This window comes from Brassica rapa, chromosome A09 (genome assembly GCF_000309985.2).
Source record: "Brassica rapa cultivar Chiifu-401-42 chromosome A09, CAAS_Brap_v3.01, whole genome shotgun sequence".
Taxonomy (NCBI): Eukaryota; Viridiplantae; Streptophyta; class Magnoliopsida; order Brassicales; family Brassicaceae; genus Brassica; species Brassica rapa.
Window position 1 is genome coordinate 45,088,960 of NC_024803.2, and position 25,445 is coordinate 45,114,404.

General features: G+C 37.7%; 4 protein-coding genes and 1 pseudogene across 6 annotated transcripts; 3 read left to right on the forward strand and 2 right to left on the reverse strand.

Annotated features, from left to right (window-relative positions):
• Positions 1-11: 11 nt before the first annotated feature.
• On the forward strand, positions 12-5,517 carry LOC103843821 (protein transport Sec1a). 2 transcript variants are annotated; one of them, XM_033278861.1, is made up of 21 exons: positions 12-1,444; positions 1,540-1,595; positions 1,698-1,779; positions 1,862-1,940; positions 2,039-2,089; positions 2,169-2,265; positions 2,352-2,384; positions 2,533-2,661; positions 2,768-2,938; positions 3,028-3,111; positions 3,204-3,302; positions 3,377-3,447; positions 3,543-3,639; positions 3,735-3,860; positions 3,927-4,022; positions 4,124-4,240; positions 4,344-4,421; positions 4,526-4,749; positions 4,853-4,943; positions 5,048-5,137; positions 5,206-5,517. In XM_033278861.1, exons 1-21 carry the CDS (start codon positions 1,363-1,365, stop codon positions 5,275-5,277), a joined length of 2,025 nt encoding a protein of 674 aa, XP_033134752.1. In that variant the 5' UTR covers positions 12-1,362; the 3' UTR covers positions 5,278-5,517. The 2 variants fall into 2 exon arrangements, with proteins under 2 accessions (XP_033134752.1, XP_009118851.1); XM_009120603.3 differs by having other exon boundaries at positions 12-1,074; positions 5,206-5,277.
• LOC117127902 lies at positions 5,413-9,661 on the reverse strand (annotated as a pseudogene).
• A 297-nt stretch (positions 9,662-9,958) lies between these two features.
• Positions 9,959-12,032, forward strand: LOC103843824 (squamosa promoter-binding-like protein 8). The gene is made up of 3 exons (XM_009120605.3): positions 9,959-10,899; positions 11,468-11,607; positions 11,710-12,032. The coding sequence occupies exons 1-3, from the start codon at positions 10,196-10,198 to the stop codon at positions 11,868-11,870; spliced, it is 1,005 nt and encodes a 334-aa protein (XP_009118853.1). The 5' UTR covers positions 9,959-10,195; the 3' UTR covers positions 11,871-12,032.
• Positions 12,033-13,734: 1,702 nt separating this feature from the next.
• On the reverse strand, positions 13,735-17,049 carry LOC103843825. Of its 2 annotated transcripts, XR_004450873.1 has the most exons (3): positions 16,722-17,049; positions 16,037-16,624; positions 13,735-13,756 (listed from the first exon to the last, which is right to left on the reverse strand). XR_004450873.1 is itself a non-coding variant. In XM_033278874.1 (2 exons), exons 1-2 carry the CDS (start codon positions 16,808-16,810, stop codon positions 16,297-16,299), a joined length of 417 nt encoding a protein of 138 aa, XP_033134765.1. In that variant the 5' UTR covers positions 16,811-17,049; the 3' UTR covers positions 16,034-16,296. The 2 variants fall into 2 exon arrangements, 1 of the variants encoding a protein (XP_033134765.1); XM_033278874.1 differs by lacking the exon at positions 13,735-13,756 and having other exon boundaries at positions 16,034-16,624.
• Positions 17,050-18,194: 1,145 nt separating this feature from the next.
• LOC103843858 lies at positions 18,195-23,676 on the forward strand. The gene is made up of 3 exons (XM_009120638.3): positions 18,195-19,153; positions 19,246-19,724; positions 20,126-23,676. The coding sequence occupies exons 1-3, from the start codon at positions 18,195-18,197 to the stop codon at positions 23,674-23,676; spliced, it is 4,989 nt and encodes a 1,662-aa protein (XP_009118886.2).
• The last annotated feature ends 1,769 nt before the right edge of the window (positions 23,677-25,445 follow it).

Here is a 25,445-nt window from a genome sequence, read left to right on the forward strand (position 1 = left end):
TCACCGAGTTCTTAAGTCTGTCTATGAACTTAGCTCAGGGCAGTCTCTCACTCCCCCCTTTCTTTCTTTCTAAGTGAAGCGCACAATTGAGCTTCCAGTTCATCTGAAAGTAAGGCATTGTTGAGCTTCAGCTTCTTCAAAATGTCATTTTTATCTAATTGGAACCAATAAGCTATGCCCCCCCATTGTGTAGGCGTTTTGGTTTCAACTGGGTTGATGATGTCATCTTACACAGGAACTGTCTAATCGTGGGCTCATGAAGCAGATAAATTTGCTTCTCAGGGTAGCTTTTGCTTATGTGTTAGCTGCTGCTCCTTGGGTTTACTTTACGAGGAGGATGAAACCCATTCGAGCTGAGCTGAGCTGAGCTGAGCTGACTGGCTTTCTCACTGATCAACTCACCCTAACTGCGATGGGAGCAAGGCAGGCTTTCACCGTTGGCTGAAGAAACTTTCAACAATATCAAATTGCTTGGGGCAACCTCTTGACTATCGATCCTATGGTTCCATGATTATGGCCTACATTAGAGCTTGCCACTCCCGACATAGGAGAGGCTTCTTTACTCGGAGAAATGAACTATCTGTGCGGAGAGAGAGAGAGAGACTTACAAGGCCTTTTTTGTTACTCTAAGGGAAGGAGCCAAGCGATGCAGTTCAAGTTTCGGGGGTTACTCACTCCTTATGTGGACTGCTCATAATTAAACGCATACAGTGTCTCCTCCAGAATGTACGTTTGGCTTTTGAGAATCAGAGGACAGCTAATGACAAAGTGTGTGGCTCTTGTGCTGTCTGCATATATATATATATGAAAAGGAAGAAATGATTGGTGATGTGTTGTCGAACAAGTTGAGTTACTTACTTGTCAGGGAATTTTCATGCCACCAAGACCTTCTCTGACAGGCTGCTTATTAGAAGATCTCGCTACACATCATCCCCATAATAATAAGCAACAAGAAGAAGCTGGTGGAGAAGAAGAGGGTAGGGTGCCTTTGAAGAGATGAGTACTACTAGTAAACAGAGTACCTACTACCACTCATGCTGCTACCTTGACCCACACGCAACACCAATCAGAATAGTAAGATTTTATTACCCCAAAAAAAAAGTGAATGATTTATTTTATTTTATTTTATTTTGTTTTTTTGGTGTCTTAATGGGGCAGTCAATGCTTGTTAATTTAAGAGGTAAAGAGAAGAAGAGAGGCTCAAGGGGGTGATGATACTATTAATAGGAATCTCTATTTGTAAGCTGAGCCATACATGCAATTCCTCTTCCTCTACTCTATCTATCATGATGCTGATGAAATCACTCGTCTCTCTTCTTCATCCACATCTCATCTCATCTCTCTTTACCGTCTTCCACCAATATGTCCTTCTCCGATTCAGAATCCTCCTCTCATCCCCGCGATGGCGGAGATTATAAGTTCTTTCGCCAGATCAGTCGCGATCGTAATCTCTCTCATTCTCTTTTTTTGTACTGCATTGTGTCGTTGTTGCTGTTGTTGTGAGGGGGGCTAAGTTTGATAGCCTAATGACGTTTTCAGGGTTGCTACACGAGATGCTTGGATCTACCAAAACTGGGGATTCAAAAGCTTGGAAGGTCTTTTCTTCTTCTTCTTCAGAGGATCCATCACACTTGTTCAAATGTTTGAGACTTGCTAATCTTAATGGGATATATATATGTGGGGTTGCAAAATGGCAGATACTTATCATGGACAGAGTTACGGTTAAAGTTATGTCAAAGTCCTGCAAAATGGCTGATATCACCGACCAAGGCATTTCCTGTAAGAATAATGAAACGATGATCATTGAAAGGGTTTCTTTCTTTCTTTCGCATAACTTGTTTTGGATTTTGACTGCTCTCAGTGGTAGAAGAACTTTTCAAGAGAAGGGAACCAATGCCTGGCATGGACGCTATCTACTTTATCCAACCTTCCAAAGAAAAGTACGTACCCCTTCTTCTTTTTGTCTCTCTTTCCTCCTCGATTGTGTTCTTTTTGTTTGTTTGTTTATTATGTTTCTCTTTCTTTCTGTCTGTCGCAGCATTGTTATGTTTCTATCTGACATGTCTGGGAGGGAACCCTTGTACAGAAAGTAACTACTTCTATTTTTCTAACCATTCATTCTTGTGTTTCTCAGTTCATTGTGATTGACCTTTTTGGTTCTCTCTCAGGGCATTTATTTTTTTCAGTTCAACGATCCCCAAAGAACTGGTGAATCACATCAAAAGTGATTCAAGCGTCTTACCACGCATTGGGGCCTTAAGAGAGGTAAAACCAACGAATAACAACTTTCCTTGCTCTTTTTTCTTTAATATGAGTTTTTTTTTTTTACTCTCTTGCCTTTTTTTCTGCAGATGAACATGGAATACTTCCCCATAGACAATCAGGTAGGTAGCTACTCTTTTGTGCACCGCATAAGCATCTAGTTGAAACTATCTTCTAATTTTGTATTTTGAGAGCCATCGCAAGTCATAGTTATATGGGTTTTTCTTATGTAATTCTTTTTTGTTTCTCCACTGATTATCGATTACTCAGGGATTTCTAACTGATCACGATCAAGCATTGCAAACGCTCTATGCTGAAGATGCTGAGAATTCTCGCCATTTTAATATTTGTTTGAATATGATGGCTACTAGAATCTCTACCGTGTTTGCTTCCCTCAAGGTAAAAACAATACGACCTTACCTACTACCTCTTTCTTATTTTTTCTTCTTTATATATGGACCAACGGCAACTCAAGCTTACCGCTCTTTCTTTATTGTCTTATCAGGAATTACCCTTTGTTCGGTATCGAGCTGCCAAGTCCACGGCCCCACGTGACTTGGTTCCGTCAAAGCTTGCTGCTGCTATTTGGGACTGTATCTCTAAATTCAAAGCCATTCCCAACTTCCCCCAGACCGAAACATGTGAGCTGCTCATTGTGGATAGATCAGTGGATCAGGTTTTTTAACCCTCATCTGATACACATATACTTCATACTGGTAATTTATATTTGTCTCAATAGAGACTGACATATGCTTGTAACTGTAGATTGCTCCTATCATACATGAATGGACCTATGATGCTATGTGCCATGATTTGCTTGATATGGAGGGGAATAAACATGTTATTGAGGTAACTCCTTTTTCTTTCATTCTAGGGTCCTTTGTGGCCTCGGTTTCTCTATTTATCTTGGTCGTAAAGTGTATATATGACATATATGCTAGGTTCCCAGTAAAACTGGTGGGCCTCCGGAGAAAAAGGAGATAGTGCTTGAAGATCATGATCCAGTGTGGCTTGAGCTTCGACACACACATATAGCAGATGTATATGTTACACAGTTACTTACAAAGTATCTTCCCCGCAGAATAGCTCACCATTTTTTTGATTTTGTAAATAGGCTAGCGAGCGTTTGCATGAGAAAATGACCAACTTTGCTTCAAAGAACAAAGCCGCACAAATGAGATCAAAGTCAGTGCTAAGTGTTTATCTTATCTTCCCAAATTCATAAAGTTTCTCCGGGTTGCATGATGTGTAATAGCTAACATTGGGCTAACATGACGCAGAGAGGGTAGCGAGTTGTCTACGCGTGATCTGCAGAAAATAGTACAGGCATTGCCACAATATGGAGAGCAAGTTGACAAACTATCCACTCATGTAGAGGTTTGTTTTTTTCAACCACAAAAAAAATCTCAAACAAAACAGGGGTAGATGTAAAGGAGTTTTGTCTGTGTGTTTGTTTTGAAATCAAAATTCAGATAGCTGGAAAAATTAACAGAATAATAAGAGACACGGGACTTAGGGATCTAGGGCAGCTGGAACAAGATCTTGTTTTCGGAGACGCAGCTGCCAAGGACGTTATCAATTTCCTCAGGACAAATCAGGTTTGAAACAAAAGCAAATTAAGATAAAAAGAAAACGCAATGTATTATAATATTTTAAAAATGCAGGACACAAACCCGGAGAACAAATTGCGACTATTGATGATTTATGCAACGGTGTACCCGGAGAAGTTCGAAGGTGACAAGGGCGTGAAGCTAATGCAGGTAAGGTAGCTTTTGGTGTGATAGGGAGCCGTCCTCTTGTAATGCATATACATACATATTGGAGAGTAGCTTTCATACTAATAGGTATATATGATCATCAGCTTGCTAAGTTATCACCAGTGGATATGAAAGTTATAAGCAACATGCAATTGATAGCTGGCTCTCCAGAAAACAAGACTAAATCCGGTAGTTTCTCCCTCAAATTTGACACCGGAAAGGTACTTTTTTTAAAAAAAGAATGAATGAACGAAACATATTTTTCTAATTTTGTTTACGTTAAATCCCCTGTTTGAATACTCTTCTTTTTTTTTTGGTGAATAGACAAAACAAGCAAACAGGAAAGATAGGTCTGGTGAAGAAGAAACGTGGCAACTGTTCCGGTTTTATCCCATGCTCGAGGTTGATGAACACACTATACACTAGTACCTCATATATATATATATATATATATATATATTTTAATTATTCACTGTTGGCTGAGATGGTGAGATTTTAATTAACAGGAGCTACTTGAGAAACTTGTGAAAGGGGATCTGTCCAAAAGCGACTATTTATGCATGAACCAATCGAGTCATAAGGAGGAGGAGAGTGAATCCCGAACAGGATCAGTGAGGAAGAGCTCTGCTCCTACGGCGGTTCCAGAGCGGAAAGCCACCCCTCACTCTATGAGATCAAGACGGACAGCAACTTGGGCACGTCCTCATTCTTCTGACGATGGCTATTCCAGGCAAAGCAAAACTCTCTAAGCATATTCTTTCTTTTTTTTTCTTGAGTAGTAGCTAGGTGTTCCAGTAATTAAGAAGCATACCTTTCTTTCTTCGCACAAACAGTGACTCGGTGCTGAAAAGTGCTTCACTGGACTTGAAGAAGCTGGGGCAACGCATCTTTGTGTTCATTATTGGTGGGGCAACTCGATCCGAGGTATATATATATATAAACAACCAAATCCGAGCTAACTGAATGTTTGTTGTTGTTACTTTCTTTTTATTAAAATCTCTTCTTTTTTTTGTTGGTTTGACTGACAGCTCCGAGTTTGCCACAAGTTGACAAGCAGTTTGAGGAGAGAAGTGGTACTAGGCTCCACTAGTTTCGACGATCCCCCACAATACATCACGGTAATTCCAAACAATAACTCTCATTTATAAGAGGATTCATCCAACTGTTTTAAAATGTTTTTTGGCAGAAGCTGAAACTGCTGTCGGAGAAAGACATAGCGGGGGCTCCTGCTCAGCCCTTCAAACCACAATACTGGTGAACTTGACGTAGCAGCTCAAGTCAACCTTTTAAGACAAACATAAAAGAAGAAGTTAGTTTTGTTGGTTAGTCAACCGGCACACATTGAACTGTTACTGTTCTTGCTTCTCCAACTCTTTACTTTTTGCTTCTTTTCTTTATTTTTGTTTTTTCCTTTCATTTGATGGACCTTATTCTACGTGTCACCATTAACTCTAGTCTCTTTGTCGTTAATAATTTTTTTTTTAAAGTCTTAAAACCTTTTCTCTTAAGAATCAGATGGAAAAAAAAAACTAGGTAATCTTGGCCGAAATGGGTTTCCGAATGAATTGTGCCATGTCTCTTTGAAGGTGAACTCTACTGTATTTACATCTGCTAACAAGAAAAGGAAAAAAAAAATTGATATATCTATTAAACATGCATGTATGCATCAATGTACTATTAATTTTCAGTACGCTAATCAGGTTCCCTTTTGCTAATAAATGTTATTATATATCCATTAAACAGCAATGGTGCATCTCTGATGTGAAAATACAGACAACAATATATGAGCAGTTCCCAACTAACTCACTATACTACTAACCTAGTTTTATTTATATATTAAAAAAAAAAAACCAAGCTTATATATGTGCGTGTGTCAACCAGCTGATTAGAAAAACATACATGCATTTATTTAGGCTAACTGGTTTTTTTATTGGTCCAAACAATCATATACACTTTAATTGAGAAAATTGAGAGAATTTGTTTCGAAGAGAGATGTGGAATCAGTTGACTGACGTCAATCTTATTTCCACCGACGACCACATCCGAGTTTACAACTGACGATCGATGGTTGGGCTCTTGATCCTTCCTAAAGTCAAAAAAATTTAAAACTTGTAATGGCAACCACTTTTCCAACATAAACTATATATGTATAGGTAATACATATAGAATCGAATTGAGAAAGCTATTGACCCTTTCCTCGCAACGGTGCTTAAATTATGACCCACCAAAATTTTCAATTTCGTTGACTATTATTCATGCGTTTCTGGTGCTGTAGTAACTAAGAGCGGTTTTGGTTATAACTAATTTATACTGCAATATTTTTGGTTGCTTATCATCACAAGAGTTATTTGATTCTTTTTTTTTCTGGTGGATCTTTATTTTTATTCTTTAATTAGTCTATGTGTTCTTGGTGAAATTAATTTTATCACCACAGATTCATACAGTATATGTTTTTTGTTCTTGATTGGTAAACAAGTTATCAAAAGAGTTATCGACACAACTATAGGTGGTTCTCTCTTGTATCAGCTAGTATATATATTGTTAAGTCGCATTGCTTACCTTCAATGCCGTTTAAACTTTTCAACATGTATTTAATTTTCTTTCCAACAACGTCAAGTTATATCATCCTGTAAATAAACTATAAATGGGAATATTGGTCTATAGCAAGTTATGGCTCTCTAATACGCTAGCACTGCAAATGGCGTGAATTATATAGTATTAATATAATAAATCCATACAACTCTATAAATTAATCAATGCACTTTAATTGTATGTGAAGTATATATATAAACGAATTAACCAGCAACTTAATCAATTAGTCATTCATCAAGACCAATCACCGCTAGCGAGTTTTAACCATGAATTAGATGAAGTAGCGTTGTGAATGTTGCCACCACCATCTCTCCCCACGCTCATGACCGTTGGATCAAGGGAATACTCTTGGCAAGCTAAGTTGAGATCTAGAGATGGTTGATCTAGCGCCTGAGATCTTACTGTAGAAGAATCATGTAGTGGCGTCATCCGAAGATAAGTGGAAGGTGTTAACCAGTGACACCTCTTATGACCTCCCAAGGCTTGTCCTGATGAGAATACGCGATGGCAGACAGTGCATTCGTGAGCATTGGATCTCTTTCTGGCGATGATGTGAGCAGCGGCCGTTGGCTTGTCTTCTTCCTCCTCCTCCTCTGCATCGTCGTCCTCTTCCTCTTCATCGTCATCTTCTTTGTATTCATCCTCTTCTTCCTCCTCCTCTTTATCTTGAGAGGCAAAACAACCCTTCACTTTCTTGTGGCTTGCCCTGTGTCCACCCAGTGCCTGATGCGACGCAAATACCTTCTTGCAAGCTTTGCACTGGAAAACATGTGCAGTTTTTTGTTTTTTTACGGTTTTGCTCTTGCCCTGTCCATGCTTGTTGTTGTTGTAAGCATTCCCTGAATTGGACAGCAACACAAGACAGTTGGCTAGCTCTTCGTCTTCGTTTGGATACAAGTTAAGATGATGATTCGATCTCTCCCTCTTCCATGGAGGACGTGACATATTGCCTTCATCGTGTTGTCCGCGACTGCTGAACATGACCAAATCAATGCATGATGAGTTCTGCATGGCTTTTTGAGGTGTGTCTAAGTAAGTGTTTGGTGAGTGAGTTAAAAAAGGAGGAAGCCCTTGTTTTCAGTGGAAGTAATGGGTTTGGTGTCTTCTTTGTTTTTGTGGTTCCAAGTAAACGAGTCCTTGAGCTTATGACACGTGCTGCTGCTTTTGACTTTTTCCAAACATTCCTCCCTATTATTATTGTATAGAGAGATGAATGCACATTTCATACTGCTGTTAATCAAATTAAATAAACTGTGAACTGATTATATGGGCTTACAATAGGTTTTTCTACAATATCATATAACAAAAGAAGACCCAAAAAGGGAAGGATCCACACAGAGTTTTGCACTTTCTGCATATGGATTTTGCCCATATAATGTCATTAACATAAACATCGTCAAACAATCGCTTAATCCTTTTAACATGAATTCATATGTGTGGGTTACTGCATGAGTACTACATATCTTAAAAATATATACATGTCACACAAACACATGTATAAATAATAAAAGAGAACCTATCGAATTTTCTTTTAGGGTAATTTTGAGCCCAGATTACAGTGGGAAGAGAGCAAAGTGGGGAGGAGTCATGAGTGAGAGAGTAGTAAGGTGCAATAAGTGGATTCTCAATTAAGAGATGTTGACAAGGCTTCTTGCAAGATGGTTTGATAACCTTGTCAAGGCAACATGTCTGGTGTAATTATTTTGTAAAAAACATATTTCAAGTTTTACTCTAATACAGTTCCTGTTTTACCTATTATAATAATCGGTTTACAAAATCGTATTTTGCATCAAGGTAATGTTGAGGGGATTAGCAATTTAGCATACTTACACGTAAGCCACAAATCTTTTTGAAAAGAAAGTAATTGTTTTGTACCATATTGGTAAACTGTTAGATTTATTAACTAGAGGTAGGCTTCAGAGTTAGTTCTGATTATTATGTGAACAATATGAAAATTAAATTCAGTCCTTTCCAAACAAGCTAACAGTCAATACTCTCTATATAGTAAAACTCAGTATTATGTATTTCATTAACATTGGTAACAGAAATACTAAATACGTAATAGATTTGAATACGAAAATTGAAAGCTTTTATATTTGAATTTTTAAATTAAAAGCAGAAGAGGAGAGAAGGATAATATAATAGACAGTCCGTACGATTGGGTCAACGTCGATGGCAGCCTTTTGGCACCTAAATGGGCCTACTCTCCTCAGTTTTTGGACTCATTATCATCTCACTCTCGCGCCTCCCTATACTCTCTCCCCTACAGCGTCACGTGTCACGGTTGAATCTAAACCGTCGGTTTGTGTACAGTAGTACCGTGAGCGCGTGAGGAGAGAGAGGCGAATGCAGATACGATCGCTCACTCTTTTGTCCTCCCTTAGACGATCCACCTTCATTTTCACTATTAATTACGGGAATGCCATCCTGTCTTTCTAAACCCCAACAGCATTTCACAGTACCTTCTTGGCGTCTTCTTCCTGTTTCTGTCTTTTTTGTTCTCTCCTAAAATATTTTTTTTTAGATATTTATTTATCTGCTCGTGAAATACATATGTATTATTATTAGTTTTATTTATCTGCTCGTAAAAAACATGTGTTACTTTGGAAAGGAGTATATACGTTCTGTAGAAAATACTACTAGTATGCCTTTTCTCAACAAAAAAAAATAAAAATTATTACTAGTATTTTCAAAAAAAAAAGGATTTTGATGAGATGTTGGAAACAGAGAGGCCCAAGCACAGACGTTAGATCCAGCGTAACTAATAAATGGATAGACCAAACGCGTTTACACACACCCAAATCATCCTTAACCACACAATCACAACTCCTCTTTCTTTTCTCTACCTTTTCTTCAATAGTTTTTTTTTTTGTACTTTTTACTTCAGAATTCAGTAAATAGTCTTTGTCAAAGCAAATATCAATGAGAGGCCCTCCAAAAGCAAGCAATACGTGCACTAGTAGAGATACATTTGGAATAATTCAGATTACGGTACAATTAGAGATTACTAGTAATGGTGCATATGACTGATCGATGTTAGGTACATTAAGATTATTCAAACACTCACACTGGACATGAGAGAGAGCATCAATGCCCATGTGACGAGTTCCTTTCTTCTCCATCTTCACTTTATTATACTTAAGTAGGGCACACAATACTTGCAAGATCAATCCGCCTCATTTTTACTAGATACAAAACTAAAGAAAAATAAACAGAAAGTAAAGAATCATTTTAGAGATGTACGTAGTGGAAAAAAAGAGATATGTAGCGAGGGGAAATCACCAGAGAAACCTTCCCCAAATAGAAAGTAAGGGTTTTCGTATTTATTTGCAGAGTCACACACTTACACTCATCAAGGAGAGAGAGAGGTATTTGGCAGAGGAGGAAAGACTCTAATTCTAATAGAGGTATAGTACGTTGCCTGCTTTCAGACAATTAAAACCACTCCATAACCTATTACGCACCGACATGTCTCCTTTCCCCTTCCTTTATTAGCCTCTCATCCTTCTCTCTTTCACTTTGTTCTTTAATAAAATTACAAAAAAGAAAGAAAAAAACATCTTCCTCGGGATCTCCTCAAGAAAATGTTGGACTACGAATGGGACAACACCTCCGCCATAATGGGATCCGGAGAAGAACGACACCATCACCAGGACCTTGACACAACCCGAGCCTTGTCCATTTTCGACCCGACCCAAACCAATCATCATCAGTCCCCTTACAACAACTTTTCTCCACCGCTGTTTTCTAACCAACAACATTTGACCGTCGTATATGGTCATCAGACCGCTCATAATATCCCAACAAACCAGTTTCATCACTCCTTCTACGACCCTAATCCTTACGCCTCCAGCTCATCCGATTCCATCTACCATGCTCACTCTTCTGCTTCAGCCTTGTTCTCTTTCGACCAAAGTGGACCAGCAGGATCCGGATCTTCTTACAACTTCCTCGTACCCAAGACGGAAGTGGACGTCGTCTCCCGGTCGCTCGATTTCAGCACGTCAAACAGGATAGGCCTGAATCTGGGAGGACGCACTTACTTCTCGGCCGGAGACGACGATTTCGTGAGCAGGCTGTACAGGAGGTCTCGACCCGGCGAACTGCTGGGAATGGGGAACTCGCTGAGCACTACTCTTACTCCACGGTGCCAAGCGGAGAGATGCAACGCCGATCTGAGCCACGCCAAACACTACCACCGCCGCCACAAAGTGTGCGAATTCCACTCAAAAGCTTCGACGGTTGTGGCTGCGGGGCTCAGCCAGCGCTTTTGTCAGCAATGTAGCAGGTCCTATTTTTTTATTTGTTTTATTTTTTCTGTCTCCTAAAGATCCCACCTTTGACACACACACACACATATCATTAGGCCTCTTGCTCGTCCGTACATGTTTACCTTTGTAAAATCCATGGTCCATTGGCGCTGTGTCATGTGTGGGGGGCATGTTTTTGTCCGTACACATACATACTTAAGTTATACTACTATTAATGTTCCGTTCCTCTCATATACGGAGTAGTAGTTCCTTGTTAAAGATGATGATTTTTTTATTTTATTTTTTTAAGTTTAATTAGCGTTATTAAGTAATGGAAATGACCTTCCATTAATTTAATCGTTCTCTCTCTTCGACATCAATCATTGAGACTTGAAAGAAAGAGAGAGAGAGAGAAAGTGTGTGTACGTACTCCAATGTGGCTGTGGGTGATCCCGATGGCAATGGATTCTCTCCTCCTTTTCCAAATTTCAACCCTACGAAAAAATCATTTAATCCCCTTCTCTTACTTAATTTGCTCAGTCGTCTTATCTGTGGTGTTTTTTTTTTTTTTTGTAAGAAAACGATTAATCATAGTTCTTTTTACAGGTTCCATTTGCTGTCGGAATTCGACAACGGGAAACGGAGCTGCCGTAAGCGACTTGCTGACCATAACCGCCGCCGCCGCAAATGTCACCAGTCAGCCTCCACCAGCGGCAAACACATTCCGGATATTATCACCACTCCAAGTACTTGTTTTCTTACCTACTTCTCATATCCATTTAATTAATTACAGATTATATAATTTCACATCTCTCTCTGTCATTAAATTTGGTTGATGGTACCATCAGAGTCAGCAAACGATTCGGGTGTAAAGTCGTCGTCAGCGTCTCCATCCAACGCGCCGACCCCAATTTCTTTGGAATGTTTCCGGCAGAGGCAGTTCCAAACCACACCGTCCTCTTCCACGTCCGCAATATGGGGTAGCTTAGCTCCTGCGTATAATCTTTAAGGTCGTCCTTGTTGTTGGAGATTGATAGTTATTTGGTCGTGTTACCTTTCCTACTTTCAATTGTTTTAAATGTGTGTTTGACTTAATTATTATATTAACCTCGTTCAATCGATTGGTCGATTAAACTATTCCTTTTTATTCAAATTACATTATTAGAATGAATGTGATCTCATGCATGCATTCTGGTTGATTGGGTACGAGTAATGTATGATAGAATTAATTGCTGGTAAAAGCAAAGACAGGGGAAGGTACTGGTGCATGAGGTGGTTCGTCCATCGTTTAATCATTTTGGGCAACTGAATTATTGATTATTTGACTCTCTGTTCATTTTGTCTGATGGTTCTGCTGGAATTTTCCTACAAAACTACACCAAACCAAATTTTAGAAAAGCGACTCATCAATGAAGCCCACGTGGTTCCATTTTTAAGGAAAATAAAAATAGTGGTTGAGAGTGGCGGGGACTCCTTTTATGATGTCCCCATGTTCTTAAGCTAATCATACAATACTTTTTTTTCATTTATGAAACTATATTTCAATGGAGATGTTCTAAATGTTCCAGATTGCTTCTCCTCATGGTTTCCCTCCCTAACTCCAACTTTCTACTTAGCATTTTACGATTATTCTCATGGTGGAGAGCTAATTCCATATATTTCATCGACCCCTCTCCCCCCCCAGTATTTCATTTGGTATGTCTTTAGATATGGTCGTGCGTACGTTAAAGTTTCAGATATGGTGGAATCAACCTCCAACAGGGCTAAACTGGAAAGGGGATATCATACAGTAGAGGGCTTTTAGTTCAATTGATGCAAGAAAGTGATATCTTGATATTGTGATTTTATGAGCAGTGTACAATTTGTGGGCTAGTATCAGATTTTACAAGCCCAAGAAGAATCCTCTGAGCCCATTATAACCCTACTGTATTATATTATCCGATACTTTATAATTTAAAAAATATATATATATATATACTAATGGCCTAAGAATTGTTTTTATGTATTCATAAATCATAATCAGCGCATTTTTATTTATATCGTTATATATAAATTACTGTTCGCATAATAGGATAAAGTATGCGATTTTTTCATGTTTATTTACGTTGCTCTTTATAGAATATTGCTTTGATAGTAGATAAAAATATGATTTTTTTCATATGAAATGCAACATGGTTGAATATAATATTTTTGAATGTATGAGCTCCTTTTTTTTAATATCCAAAATCAAATTTTGTAAAATCCGAGTTTAAGAAGGTTTGAACCAAAGACAAAAGAATCAACCACTTGTATTACCAGTAATCTATCATACGTTCGGATTTCGTGTATAGATAATATTAGTAAAACATGCCAGAATAATCTATAGATCAGTAACAAAGAGAGGAGCAGAAGGGGAGATGTATATAATAATAGAATATACATCTGCTAGCTAGGTAGGTGTTCGTTATAGTATGACGACTCATACAAATTGACTGTAGTATCACCCCGTATCCAATCTGTTTCTTCCCCACCATTCGTATTTATATGTATATTGTTCCAATCTGTTGCTAAAAAAAAAGAAGTATATTGTTCCATTCCATCTCTCGACACATTTATTCCCGCACCAAAGTGTCAATCATGTACCGGCTGCCCACACACACACACGTATGCACGTGTATATACACCCAAGAATTGTTGACAATCGGGGTTTTCAGATTTCACTACTAGTATGATTTACAATGGTGACTTTTCTTACTCGCATTAAATGGTGTGAAGGAAACTTTGAGAAAACATTACCAGTAATAAGTACGTCGATGCGACCTTTATCTAGATAAAAAAACTTTTACGAAAGGTTTTAGAAGAAAAACGGAACTTATGCTGGCTAATAACTTAAATGGAAGCTCACGACAAACATCCCTTATATATTAATTGAGGAACATTTAAAAAGATGTAACCTCAATTTTGTATTAATTAAAAGAAGCTCCAATGCATAGGTGGCACTCAATTAGGTAGTCAATTACATTCAATTGAAAAATAAGTAGGTCCACATTCGATTTTTATATATTGTTAGATACATAAGTTGGTCAAACTATATGATATAATGATATGATATGATATTTTCTTTCCTTAAATAAAACCTACGGAATTACCATAAATGACTAATATATATATGACAATTAATGAGTTTAATAATAAAGATTTGATAACAATGTATATCTCCTCCATCATTTTTTGTTTAATTTTATATTATTAAAATAAATTAAACAATCAAATTAGCTATAAAAATAAAATTTAGATTTTTTCGTATATGTTATATTTTGAATTTTTAAAAACGACAATAAATGACTAAAACTATTAAAATTATTATGTTAAAAATTAATGATCAATGGTTTAATATTTTTATTATAAGAAGATACACATGATTTTAAAACCATATGAGTGAAAAATATCATTTAATAATAAAATAAATAAATAAATATATATATATATATATTAAACACTATATACCATAAGATTACATAAATATTTTAATATTAAAACTTTCAATGAATTTTCAAGAACATTTATAAATTATAAACTTATTAAAGATTTCAGATTGAAAATTTTGTTATCGATGATTTAAATATTTTGTTATAAAACGATATGAACGATCATAGAACCGTATGATTATAAATTATTATTTAATAAATAACTATACAAAATATACTATTCCTAGAAAAATAGGTTGGTCCATCTTAACTTATATTACACTTTTTATTAAACTAACTATCGAATTGATAAATAACGTACCAAAAAATGTTTTGCACTTTCCTTAAATAAAAGCTACGAAATTACCTAATATGATTAACGTATATGTGAAAATTAATTATTATGAATAATAAATATTTGATAACAATTTTTGTATCTTAGTTATTTTTTAATTTTATATTATTAAAATATATTTAAAAATCACATTAAATATATAATAAAAACATTTATAATTTTTCTTATATGTTATATTTTGAATTTTTCAAAACGTCTATAAATTATTAGAAATTTGAAGATCCCCACTCTGAAAATTTTGTGATCAATAGATTTTTTTTTGTCATAATAAGTTACAAATGATCATAAAATTGTATTAATATGAACTTTTATTTAATATTATAAGAAGATACACATTATTTTAAAACCATATGAGTAAAAAATATCATTTAATAATAAAACATATATATTTATATATATATATAGATTATACTATATACCATAAGATTACATAAATATTTTAATATTAAAACTTTCAATGAATTTTCAAAAACATTTATAAATTATAAACTTATTAAAGATTTCACATTGAAAATTTTGTTATCGATGATTTAAATATTCAGTTATAAAATGATATGAATGATCATAGAACTGTATGATTATAAATTCTCATTTAATAGATGACTATATAAAATATACTATTCTTAGAAAAATAGGTTGGTCCATCTTGACTTACATTATATTTTTTATTAAACTAACTATCGAATTGATAAATAATCTACCAAATTTTTTTTTTGCACTTTCCTTAATTAGAAGCTACGAAATTACCTAATATGATTAACGTATATATGAAAATTAATTATTATGAATAATAAATATTTGATAACAATTTTGGTATCTTAGTTTTTTTTTTTAATTTTATATTATTGAAAGACATTAAAAAATCACATTAAATATATAATAAAAACATTTATATTTTTTCTTATATGTTATATTTGAATTTTTTAAAACGTCTATATATTATTAGAAATTTGAATATTCCCACTCTGAAAATTTTGTGATCAATAGATTATTTTTTTGTTATAATAAGTTACAAATGATCATAAAATATAACGCATATGAATTTTTATTTAATAAATATTCAAACTAAATAATATATATATATATATATAAACACTAATGATTTAAAGCAACAAGATTGGCTGATCAATTTATTCATCCAGTTGAAATCTTTCAAAAGTATGTGAAAGATTAAAGTCAAAGTAAATATGGATTTAGAATAGTAGTTATATTTTACTAACCAAATACCGAAAAAAACCGAACCGAACCGAAACCAACCCGATATCCGGATTGAACACCCGTAATCCAAATGAAGTCAAACTATTGTTTCATTCTCCAAAATATAATAAAAATAATAACTTAATCCCGCGCAAGGCGCGGGTCTTATCCTAGTACATTCATTATTTTTTCAACATTAGTACGAAAAGCTTCTCAACGAGATATACATTCACTATACCTATGAAAAAAAAGAATAATAAAAAACGACTTCTATCGTTGACATGTTGATGTTGCTGTCTCGGGTGGGGGCTAATTAATTATACATATATATACATAGATAATCCTAATATTATATAAACCACTCAATCATATCTCAAAGGCGCATTTTTATTATTATTTTAGCATATTATATTATAAGCTCTCTTTCAGAAATTGATCTAACACCTGACATCCTTGAGAAGCTTGTACCTTCGCGTGGCCGTCCTCGGCGACGGCATTCCGCCTCCTGCAGGTCCTGCAACAACGCTCTTGGCCACTTGATCATGATGGTTATTGTCATGCTTGATCCCGCCACCGGAAGGATACTCCGATTGGTTTGTGACCCCGCTCTCGTAATTTACGGAGGAAGAAGCCTTCTTCTTCTTTGAAGAAGAAACAGAAGATCCGCCTTTTTTAGCAACGCTGCTCAGCTTTTTGTCGTCGCTCTGGCACCAGTCGCAAATCTCGGTCGGCTCCGCAAACTCACTGTAGTAATTACTACAATAACTACATATATTCAAATTACGAAATCCGTTAGTTGACTATATATATATATATATATGATCATGCATGCACTATATATGGCCTAGGAGAAGGTACGTACGAGTGTTGAAAGCGGTTGCGGCAGTGCCCGCAGCGGAATAGCTTGTCGGAAAAGCCGACGTCGCCGCACATGCAGCACACTTTCTCCATGTTCTTCTCTTAATTAGCTGTGTTGATGGTTTTGTTTCTGCCCTGGAGATGGAGGCTTGGAGGTTTTTAATGTATGGAATTGGTGATGTTAGATTATTTAATTATTCCCCAAAAGCCAAGCATCTATGTTATGAATATATTATACACACACATTAGACTATGCGTGTGTGTGTGAATGTACAGGTAGACAAGAGGTTTGCTTGCAGTCGTTTTCAGTTTTAAAGAGACCCAACCTTAAATTGGGGATTTGTTTGTGCATTGACAGTTTTGGCCTTCCTTTGTTTGTGTTTGTAACTGCTGCCGTGACCAAACGCTCCCTTCACTGGTGCGTGTTTGAGCGAGAGAGGGTAAATGAAAAAAAAAATAGTTACTAACTTCAAACATAAAGGAAACTGATCACATTCAGAGCATTTTCATCTTAGGCTGTAACCGACTGGTATCATAATTTATGAATACTCTGAATGAAATATCTCAAACCTTAAGAAAATCATGAAAACATTTTAAATAGTTTTCAGATACTAATATATCAGTTAGATATTATCAATGAAAATGTTTATAGTACTGTTTTATTATTTACGAGTAAAGAGTAAACGTTATGTATTATTTATATCTTATTCTATTAGGTGTTTGAAATTTTCATTATTAATTTGTGATTATCTTTCTATTCTTTTTTTTTTGTAAACTTTCTATTCTATTGAGTTTTTTTTGTCAACAATCCACTTTATCAAATCAAGTTCTGGTCTATGGTAATGATGTTTATGGGATCTGTCTAGCATTTTCTGATTTAAGTGGAAAAAAATAACACTTCATTGTTTGGCTTCCTTAGCTAAGGATGCTCGCTCGTTGCAGATCCTAGGAATATGAACAAATCCAAACCACGATGTAGTTTTTTTGGTTCTAAACCACGATGTAGTTTATAAACTAAAATGAAAAAATAACTATAGAAGGCATGTTTTTCTTAAAAAAAAATGTTTTCTATCGCAAAAGAAATTGTATGAATTTATTTATTTTATTTTTTATTTTTCATTTAATTTATATAATTACATTGGATACAACTACATCAAAAAAGCGTTATAGACTAGATTATATAGTGAAATTTCTATAGTTACTATGTAATCAATCATCTAATGCGTTGTTTCTAGCTTTACGATCCAATCTTTTTTAGCTTTTGGATGGCTTTACGGCCAATGCACACAATGACGAGGGTCCACTTGTTTTTAGTCAATGCTATATAATAACCTAACCAAATAAGGAAGTTACAAATTTTACGCTACTTCTTTTTTGTTGTTGATCTTGGTTTTGCATGTTAGATGTTTATTTAGCTGAACATCAGATTCTGTTAAACTAGAGCAAAAAAGTCAAATTCTCTCTGGCTCCTTTCCCGATGAAGAGTGTTTGGAATGTCCCCGGCAAGACTCCCGCCCTGAACCCTCCGTCGCTCACCTCCAGTGAGCCCTCACCCCCGCTTCCCGTTCCCCCTGACCCTCCCGACCCTGACTCTCCTTTATCTCCCCACCAATTCCCTCCTCTCTCAACCTCTCTCTCAACTGGTTCAAAACCATTTTCTTCTAAGAAAACTGGTTTTAAATCCCTGAAAAATTCTTCCACTGCTGTTGCAAATCTGCTTCGGCCTGTTACTACTGAAGGTACCTCAGTTCAAGGAGTATCTGAAAACCAAAAAACTGTTGTGAAAGCTTCAAATACCATCACTTTTGAACCCCTTACTCTCAGATCTACTGTTCCAGCTACAGTCCAAACCCCCCCACAAGAAAACAACCCCCAAACTTTCAGAATCAACCCACCTAAATCCTCATCTCCCATAAACACCAACAAAGCCTCAACTCCATTAGTCCACCTGCAGGAAAGTTCCTCAAACCCTGCTCCCCCCAGTAACCACGATTATTCCCACCCCACTTCTCCGACTGTTTCAACCGAAGCCCCACCCACCGCCGACCCTATTCTCATCTCCCCTACTGACCACACTCTCCCATCTACAAAAAATGCTCCAGCACCTGTTCATGTACCTTCACTTGTGGAGAGAATCAGAGCTGCTGAAGATAAAACCCTGAGTAGACTAGCTCCAGTAACCATCTCTCCGTCAGGTAGACCAAGAATCTTGATTCCGGATTCAGTCTTCAAAGCAGGAGCTGAAATCCACAAAGATTTTATCATTTGTTACTTCAACGGCAAAGCTCCTCCTTTCAACCAAATTCAAAGTGTGTTTAACCACATGTGGGGAAAAGGACAGAGGCTGGAAATCCATAATAACCCTCTCAACCGTACTACTCTTGTGAGAATCCCAAGCGAATATCTCCGCAAGAAAATCCTCGAAAAAAACATTTGGTATGTTGGGGATTCTATGTTCCACACCGCTCAGTGGTCGTCGGAACACTCCTCTGCTACCCCCCCTTTAAAAGCTATTAAAATATGGTTAGCTTGACTGTTTCTCATGTCAAGGTAGAAGTTGACCTCACAAAGCCTCTTCCCTCCGTTGTTGAATTTGAACGAGAAAGCGGCGAAGTAGTGGAAGTTTCGGTACACTATCCGTGGGTACCACCAACTTGCACTCATTGTCACGAATTGGGTCACATAATCCGAAACTGTCTCCAGTACACTCCTCCTCCTTCAACTGATCCTCCCATAGCGGCTAAGTCCCAAGGAAAGAAGGCCTCAAGCTCTTCCACACCAGTCTCCAAGTCTACTCGTCAAATGTTTAAGAAAAAAACAGTGGCATCTCAGGCCTCTGATCTTATCATCACCTCAGATCCTGGAGCGCTTCAGTTGGATGAGATGATGATTGATAAAACTGCTCTCAAAACCCTGTCTGATATCGCTGGCCAAAAAAACCTCGATGCACCTGCTGATCTCTGCCTCTCCCCTGATCCCATTCCCCGGCCTTCCCTTAAACGTTCTCGTTCATCCCCAACTCTTTCACCCCCTCTCTCTTCCAACCCCAATCCTTTTTTGCTTCCCCCTCCCCATCCATCCTCTGCCACAGCTCTCCTTTTATCATATATCTCCCCTCACACTAAACCTCCCCTCACCACAAAAAGCCCTTATGCCACAAAAAATCCATTCTCTTCTCTCTTACCAGCCAACGATCCTCCAAAAACTGTCCTCTCACCAACCAAGCAACTAAATATTACTTCTTTTTTTACCCGGGAATCCATCTCTGATGGTGGAGACCCTCCTTCTTTTTCCCAATGAGTATCAAACTCTTTTTTTGGAACGTCCGCGGCCTAAATGACCCGGATAAGCATCGGCCTTTTATTTCTTGGCTTTTTACCCATAAGCCTCTTTTTGGTGCAATACTAGAAACTCATATAAAAGAAACTTCCTTACCCTCCCTTATGTCCAAACTTTGCAATGGCTGGAACTTCAGCTCTAATCATGCTTCTGATGCTGATGGCAGGATTATCTTGATATGGAGAAACCCTCTTACTGTCCAAGTAATTCAGCAGAGCTGCCAGACCATAACCTGCCTCATATCCATCCCGTCCAAAGAACCTCTCTACTATACTGCAGTGTATGCGTCGAATCTCAGTGCAGAAAGAAGTGATCTATGGGCAGAGCTGTTACATCTTCATGATACTCTTGATCTCGAGAACAAGAGCTGGATGATTGGGGGTGACTTCAATCAGATAATGTACCCCACAGAACACTCATCCTCTGCAGTTGTTGTTCCTGATAACCTAATGTATCAGTTCCAAGACTGCTTGCTCCAATGTGGAATGTTTGATTTGCGCTATAATGGTCCGTCTCACTCCTGGACAAACAAGACGCCATCAGATCCTATAGGAAAAAAATTGGATCGCTTCCTAACCAACTACAAAACCATCTCAGCCTATCCCCATGCCTATTCCCTCTTCCTTCCTAACCTATTCTCTGATCATTGTCCATGCCTTGTTGACCTAGCCTATACCCTCCCAACTGCTGGAACCAAACCCTATAAATTCCAAAATTACCTAACTAAACACCCAAACTTTCTGGAGATTGTTCATGACGCATGGGTTCAGGCCGGAAGTATTTGCTCGACACTTTCTCAACTCTGTTGGAAACTAAAACTTATAAAGGGAGACTTAAAAAGACTAAACAGAGACAATTTTTCACATATTCAAGAGAGAGTGAGTGATTCTTACCGTTTGTTACAACTTGTGCAGGTTCAGGCTCTAAATATTCCGTCAACCTTGACCTTCCAAGAAGAGAGAGATCTTCATGAGAAGTGGACCTTCCTGCGACAAATAGAAGAGAGCTATTTTAGACAGAAGTCTCGCATAAACTGGCTCAGCGAAGGAGATTTCAACACTACCTTCTTCCACCGGATGTGTCAAGTCAGAGCAAGTTACAATGCCATTAGATCCTTTCTCTCAAACGCTGGGGTGATGGTTACAGACCCAATAGAGATGAGCATGCTTGCGGTGGAACACTTTAAATCAATTTTGGGACCTCCAAACTACTCTCCCCCGTCGCTGTATTCCTCATTCAACTGGTTTGATGAGTTAATTGGGTTCCACTGCAGCCTGCAACAATGCCAAAAAATGCTATCAGTCCCGACGGCAGAGGAAATAAAAAGCCTATTCTTTAGATTAAATCCAAACAAAGCCCCAGGGCCTGATGGACTAACCTCTGGCTTCTTTAAAGCAGCATGGGAAACTCTTGGAGAAGAAGTGGTCTCTTGCATTACTCAGTTCTTCTCTTCAGCTTTCCTACCAGCCACTACTAACTCAACAATTCTTACGCTGGTCCCTAAATTCCCGGGAGCAACACAGATCTCTGATTTTCGCCCCATCTCTTGTCTAAATACGGTCTACAAGGTGATATCCAGACTCCTGGTTGCAAGACTAAAGCCAATTCTTCAAGATGTCATCCTTCCATGTCAAACAGCCTTCGTAAAGGATCGCCTGCTGGTTGAAAATACAGTATTAGCAAGTGAATTGGTACATGGGTATCACAAGAATAAAGGGCCGAAGAGAATCACCATCAAAGTGGACATTGCCAAAGCCTTTGATACACTATCTTGGGAGTTCCTTTTCTCTTGCTTGGACAGTATGCAGATTCCACACCACTTCCTCTCTCAGCTAAAGGCCTGCATATGTACAACAAGCTTTATGGTTGGATATAATGGTACTGTCAATGGCTATTTCAAAGGCAGAAGAGGGCTTAGGCAGGGTGACCCTCTCTCGCCCTATCTATTTGTCATTGCTATGAACTGTCTCTCCTTTATGCTAAAAAAAGCGGCATCACAAGAAGGTCTACAGTACCACCCCAACTGTGAACATATAAAGCTAACACACCTTTCATTTGCGGATGACCTCCTCATCTTCATTGATGGCTCTCTTAACTCGGTACAGCATGTTCTTAAGGTTCTCCATGAATTTGAGCTACGGTCAGGGCTTAAGGTCAGTATGCAAAAGACAAGCTTCTATGCGTCCGGATTGTCTGCTTCAGAGATAGACACGATACAAGCTTCAACTGGAATGGTTTGTGGAGCGCTGCCAGTTCGCTATCTTGGTGTTCCTCTCAACTCTAAAAAGCTCAACCTGGTGTCTTGCGAACCACTCCTCCATCAAATTAAAAAACGGCTCTCTTCTTGGACAGTAAAATCCCTATCTTTTGCTGGGCGGCTACTTCTGATCAAGACGGTCATTTCAGGGATCACCACTTTTTGGTGTTCTGCTTTTATTCTGCCAAAAGCCTGTATTAAAAGGATAAACTCGCTCTGTAGTGTGTTCTTATGGAAAGGAGATATTGAAAGCAATAACACAGCAAGAGTAGCGTGGGAAAAATGTGTTCTTACCAAACAGCAAGGGGGATTAGGTATCAGAGATCTCCAAACTTGGAACTTAGCGTGTTGCATCAGACTAATTTGGATGCTATTCTTCAAAGCTGGCTCGGTGTGGGTTGCATGGTTCAGGGTAAAAGTTCTCAACGGCTCGATACATAATTACTGGACCACAAAACCAAGCTCCTCCTACTCTTGGTTAGCCAACAAACTCCTAAAGCTCAAATCAGTGGTCTTTCCATTGATTAAGCTCCGCTTAGAAGATGGCTTAACGGCTCGGTTCTGGTATGATAATTGGTCCCCGTTTGGAAGCTTGGCATCGGTGCTTAACGTCTCTGTGTCAAGACTAGGAATCCCAGACAAGGCAACAGTGGCATCTTTATTCAGAAGCGGAGCATGGCGACTACCACCTGCGAGATCGGAACCTCAATTACTCCTTCATACTTTCCTAACAACTGTCTCTCTCTCACAAAATCCTGACTATTATGAATGGGAGATTGCAGGTAAAGTAAGCTCAAAATATTCAACTGGTCAGACGTACACGTACCTGCGAGGCGATCTGGATGAGGTCTCGTGGGCTCCGGCAATCTGGTTCTCCTATGGAATTCCTAGACAGCAATTCCATGCTTGGCTTGTTGTACTTGATAGGTGTCCGACGAGGGATAGACTCCAATCTTGGGGTCTCCAGGTCTCACCTATCTGTCTCCTCTGCAACAACGACAATGAATCCCGTGACCACATCTTCTTTGAATGCTCCTACAGCTTTGACGTATGGGAACTAACGGCGAGAAGGTGCTCTATTCAACCGATGAGAAGCTGGAACCAAACCCTTCAGCAAATGAAATCTCTCCCGATTCAGAAATCACACAGATCACACCGACTACTCACACTACTGGCTTGGCAATCCAACCTCTACTGGTTATGGAATGAGCGCAACTCTAGGCTGCACACTAACTCTTTCAGGTCCATCGATTCTCTTTTCCGTATAATTGATCGCCAAATCAGAAACAGGATCCAGAGTTTCAGATCATCCAATCCAAAGCTTGCCTCCTCTATGTTGCAATCATGGTTTCGTCATGCGTGATTGATTCTCCTTTCTCCACTTCTCCATCAACGTAATCTCCGTCGCTTAACTCTCCCCCGTCGCTTGATTCTTCAACTTGGCCAATCAAATGGGCTTAGGGTTCTTGGGCCTTTTTATTGGATTCTACTATAGGAAGTTTCTCAACTATGAGCTTTTGTACTAATGGGTATTGTTAATGACTAAGGCCTGTGGGTCTGTAAACATTTTTATTTCTTTTGCTCTTTAATTTGAAAGCCAATTTTCAAAAAAAAAAAAACATCAGATTCTGTTAATGGATTGAGATGAATTTAATGAGGAAGGTTTGGGTTAGTGCTGTTGGGTACATATTTATTGTTCGCTGTTTGGACATTTATTGATGTTTAGGTTTTTATCTAACAGGTTACTGTCCTCTCTCTTTTTTTATTCTCCCTTTCAAAAATCTCTCAGTTACTATCAAAACAACGAGGCAACTTGGATGCGACTCGACGACAGTCTACAGATTGTTGGTTGTGCGTTGATTACACGCACCGATCATGTGACTGAAGAAACGGAGAGGAGACAAGATCAACGTCGATCTGAAGTAACGAGTGGTACATGTGGCAGTTTTCAAGCGATAGTTTAGGAGTTTGGTTGTCCATGTTAAACACATCCCCCTCCCTATCCCTCTCTCATCCTCACCAGATCCACTCTTCCTCGATTTGTAAGTAACATAACTAATAATATAAATACCACCACTGGTTATGGAAAATAACATTTTTGTGTTTGTTTGTTTGCTATATATCTTTCACGAGGAACATTTACTAGTGTGTGTATGAATAAAAGAGATAGGCAATTAGGCAGACATCACATGCGCATGGTATATATTGGTAGCTTGTTAGGAATTTCTTAAGGCGTATATAAATAAGTGCAGGCAAAAGAAGGACCAGAGACGTGCATGTCGCGTCTCATTTTCTAGGGGAAGCTCATGGGCGCCACCATCATCATTTAATCAAAAACCTTCTCCATGCCATGCATGCAGTCGAGCCAATGAATAGTTTATTCCAATTTTCTGGTTCTGTACTTAGAGTATGATTAATGATGGTTCTTAGGATGAAGTTAAAAAACTGTCATTAATCATGCTCTTAGCTCTCTAACCTGTATTGTATTTGTATAAATAAATAAGTATAAACTAATAATTAGTGCTTAGCAAGAGAAAAAAACCAACAACAAAATTATGGGCCCAAGTGATCCGATCCTTGCTTGTAGTGGCCTCAAGATTTCCCATTTTCTTTGTTTTTTTCATCATTCTGTCTTTACACTAATAATAAAGTTCAGTCCTCTTTCACGTTTAAAATTTATATCACATAATCGTAAGTTGGACCAAGAGCTAGACCAACTGACTTTCATGACAGAGTTGCAACACGCAAAAGTGGTTTAAATTAAAACTGATACTATGAATCTATGATTATATGAAATGTATATATTACTTACTGAGAAAAACAATTACTAATAAGCAGTGAGAAAAAAATATGAAAAATCAGATTGAAAGAAGAGAGAGGTAATATATTTGGATGGTCAGATAAATAATGAACCTAATCATTGGAGACAAGAGTGGACAACCCTACCTATCGGTGGCTTTCTATGTACTGGTTAAAAAGATTCAGAATCAAAATGATGATGATCGTATATATGTTTGAAAGGAAGCCAATAATGAAGATGAAGAGAAATAATTAGAAGATACTTTTTGTTGAGTGAAAAAGATGATACAAAAAGAAAAAATTAGAAGAAGATGATACAATTTTTGAGTGGGG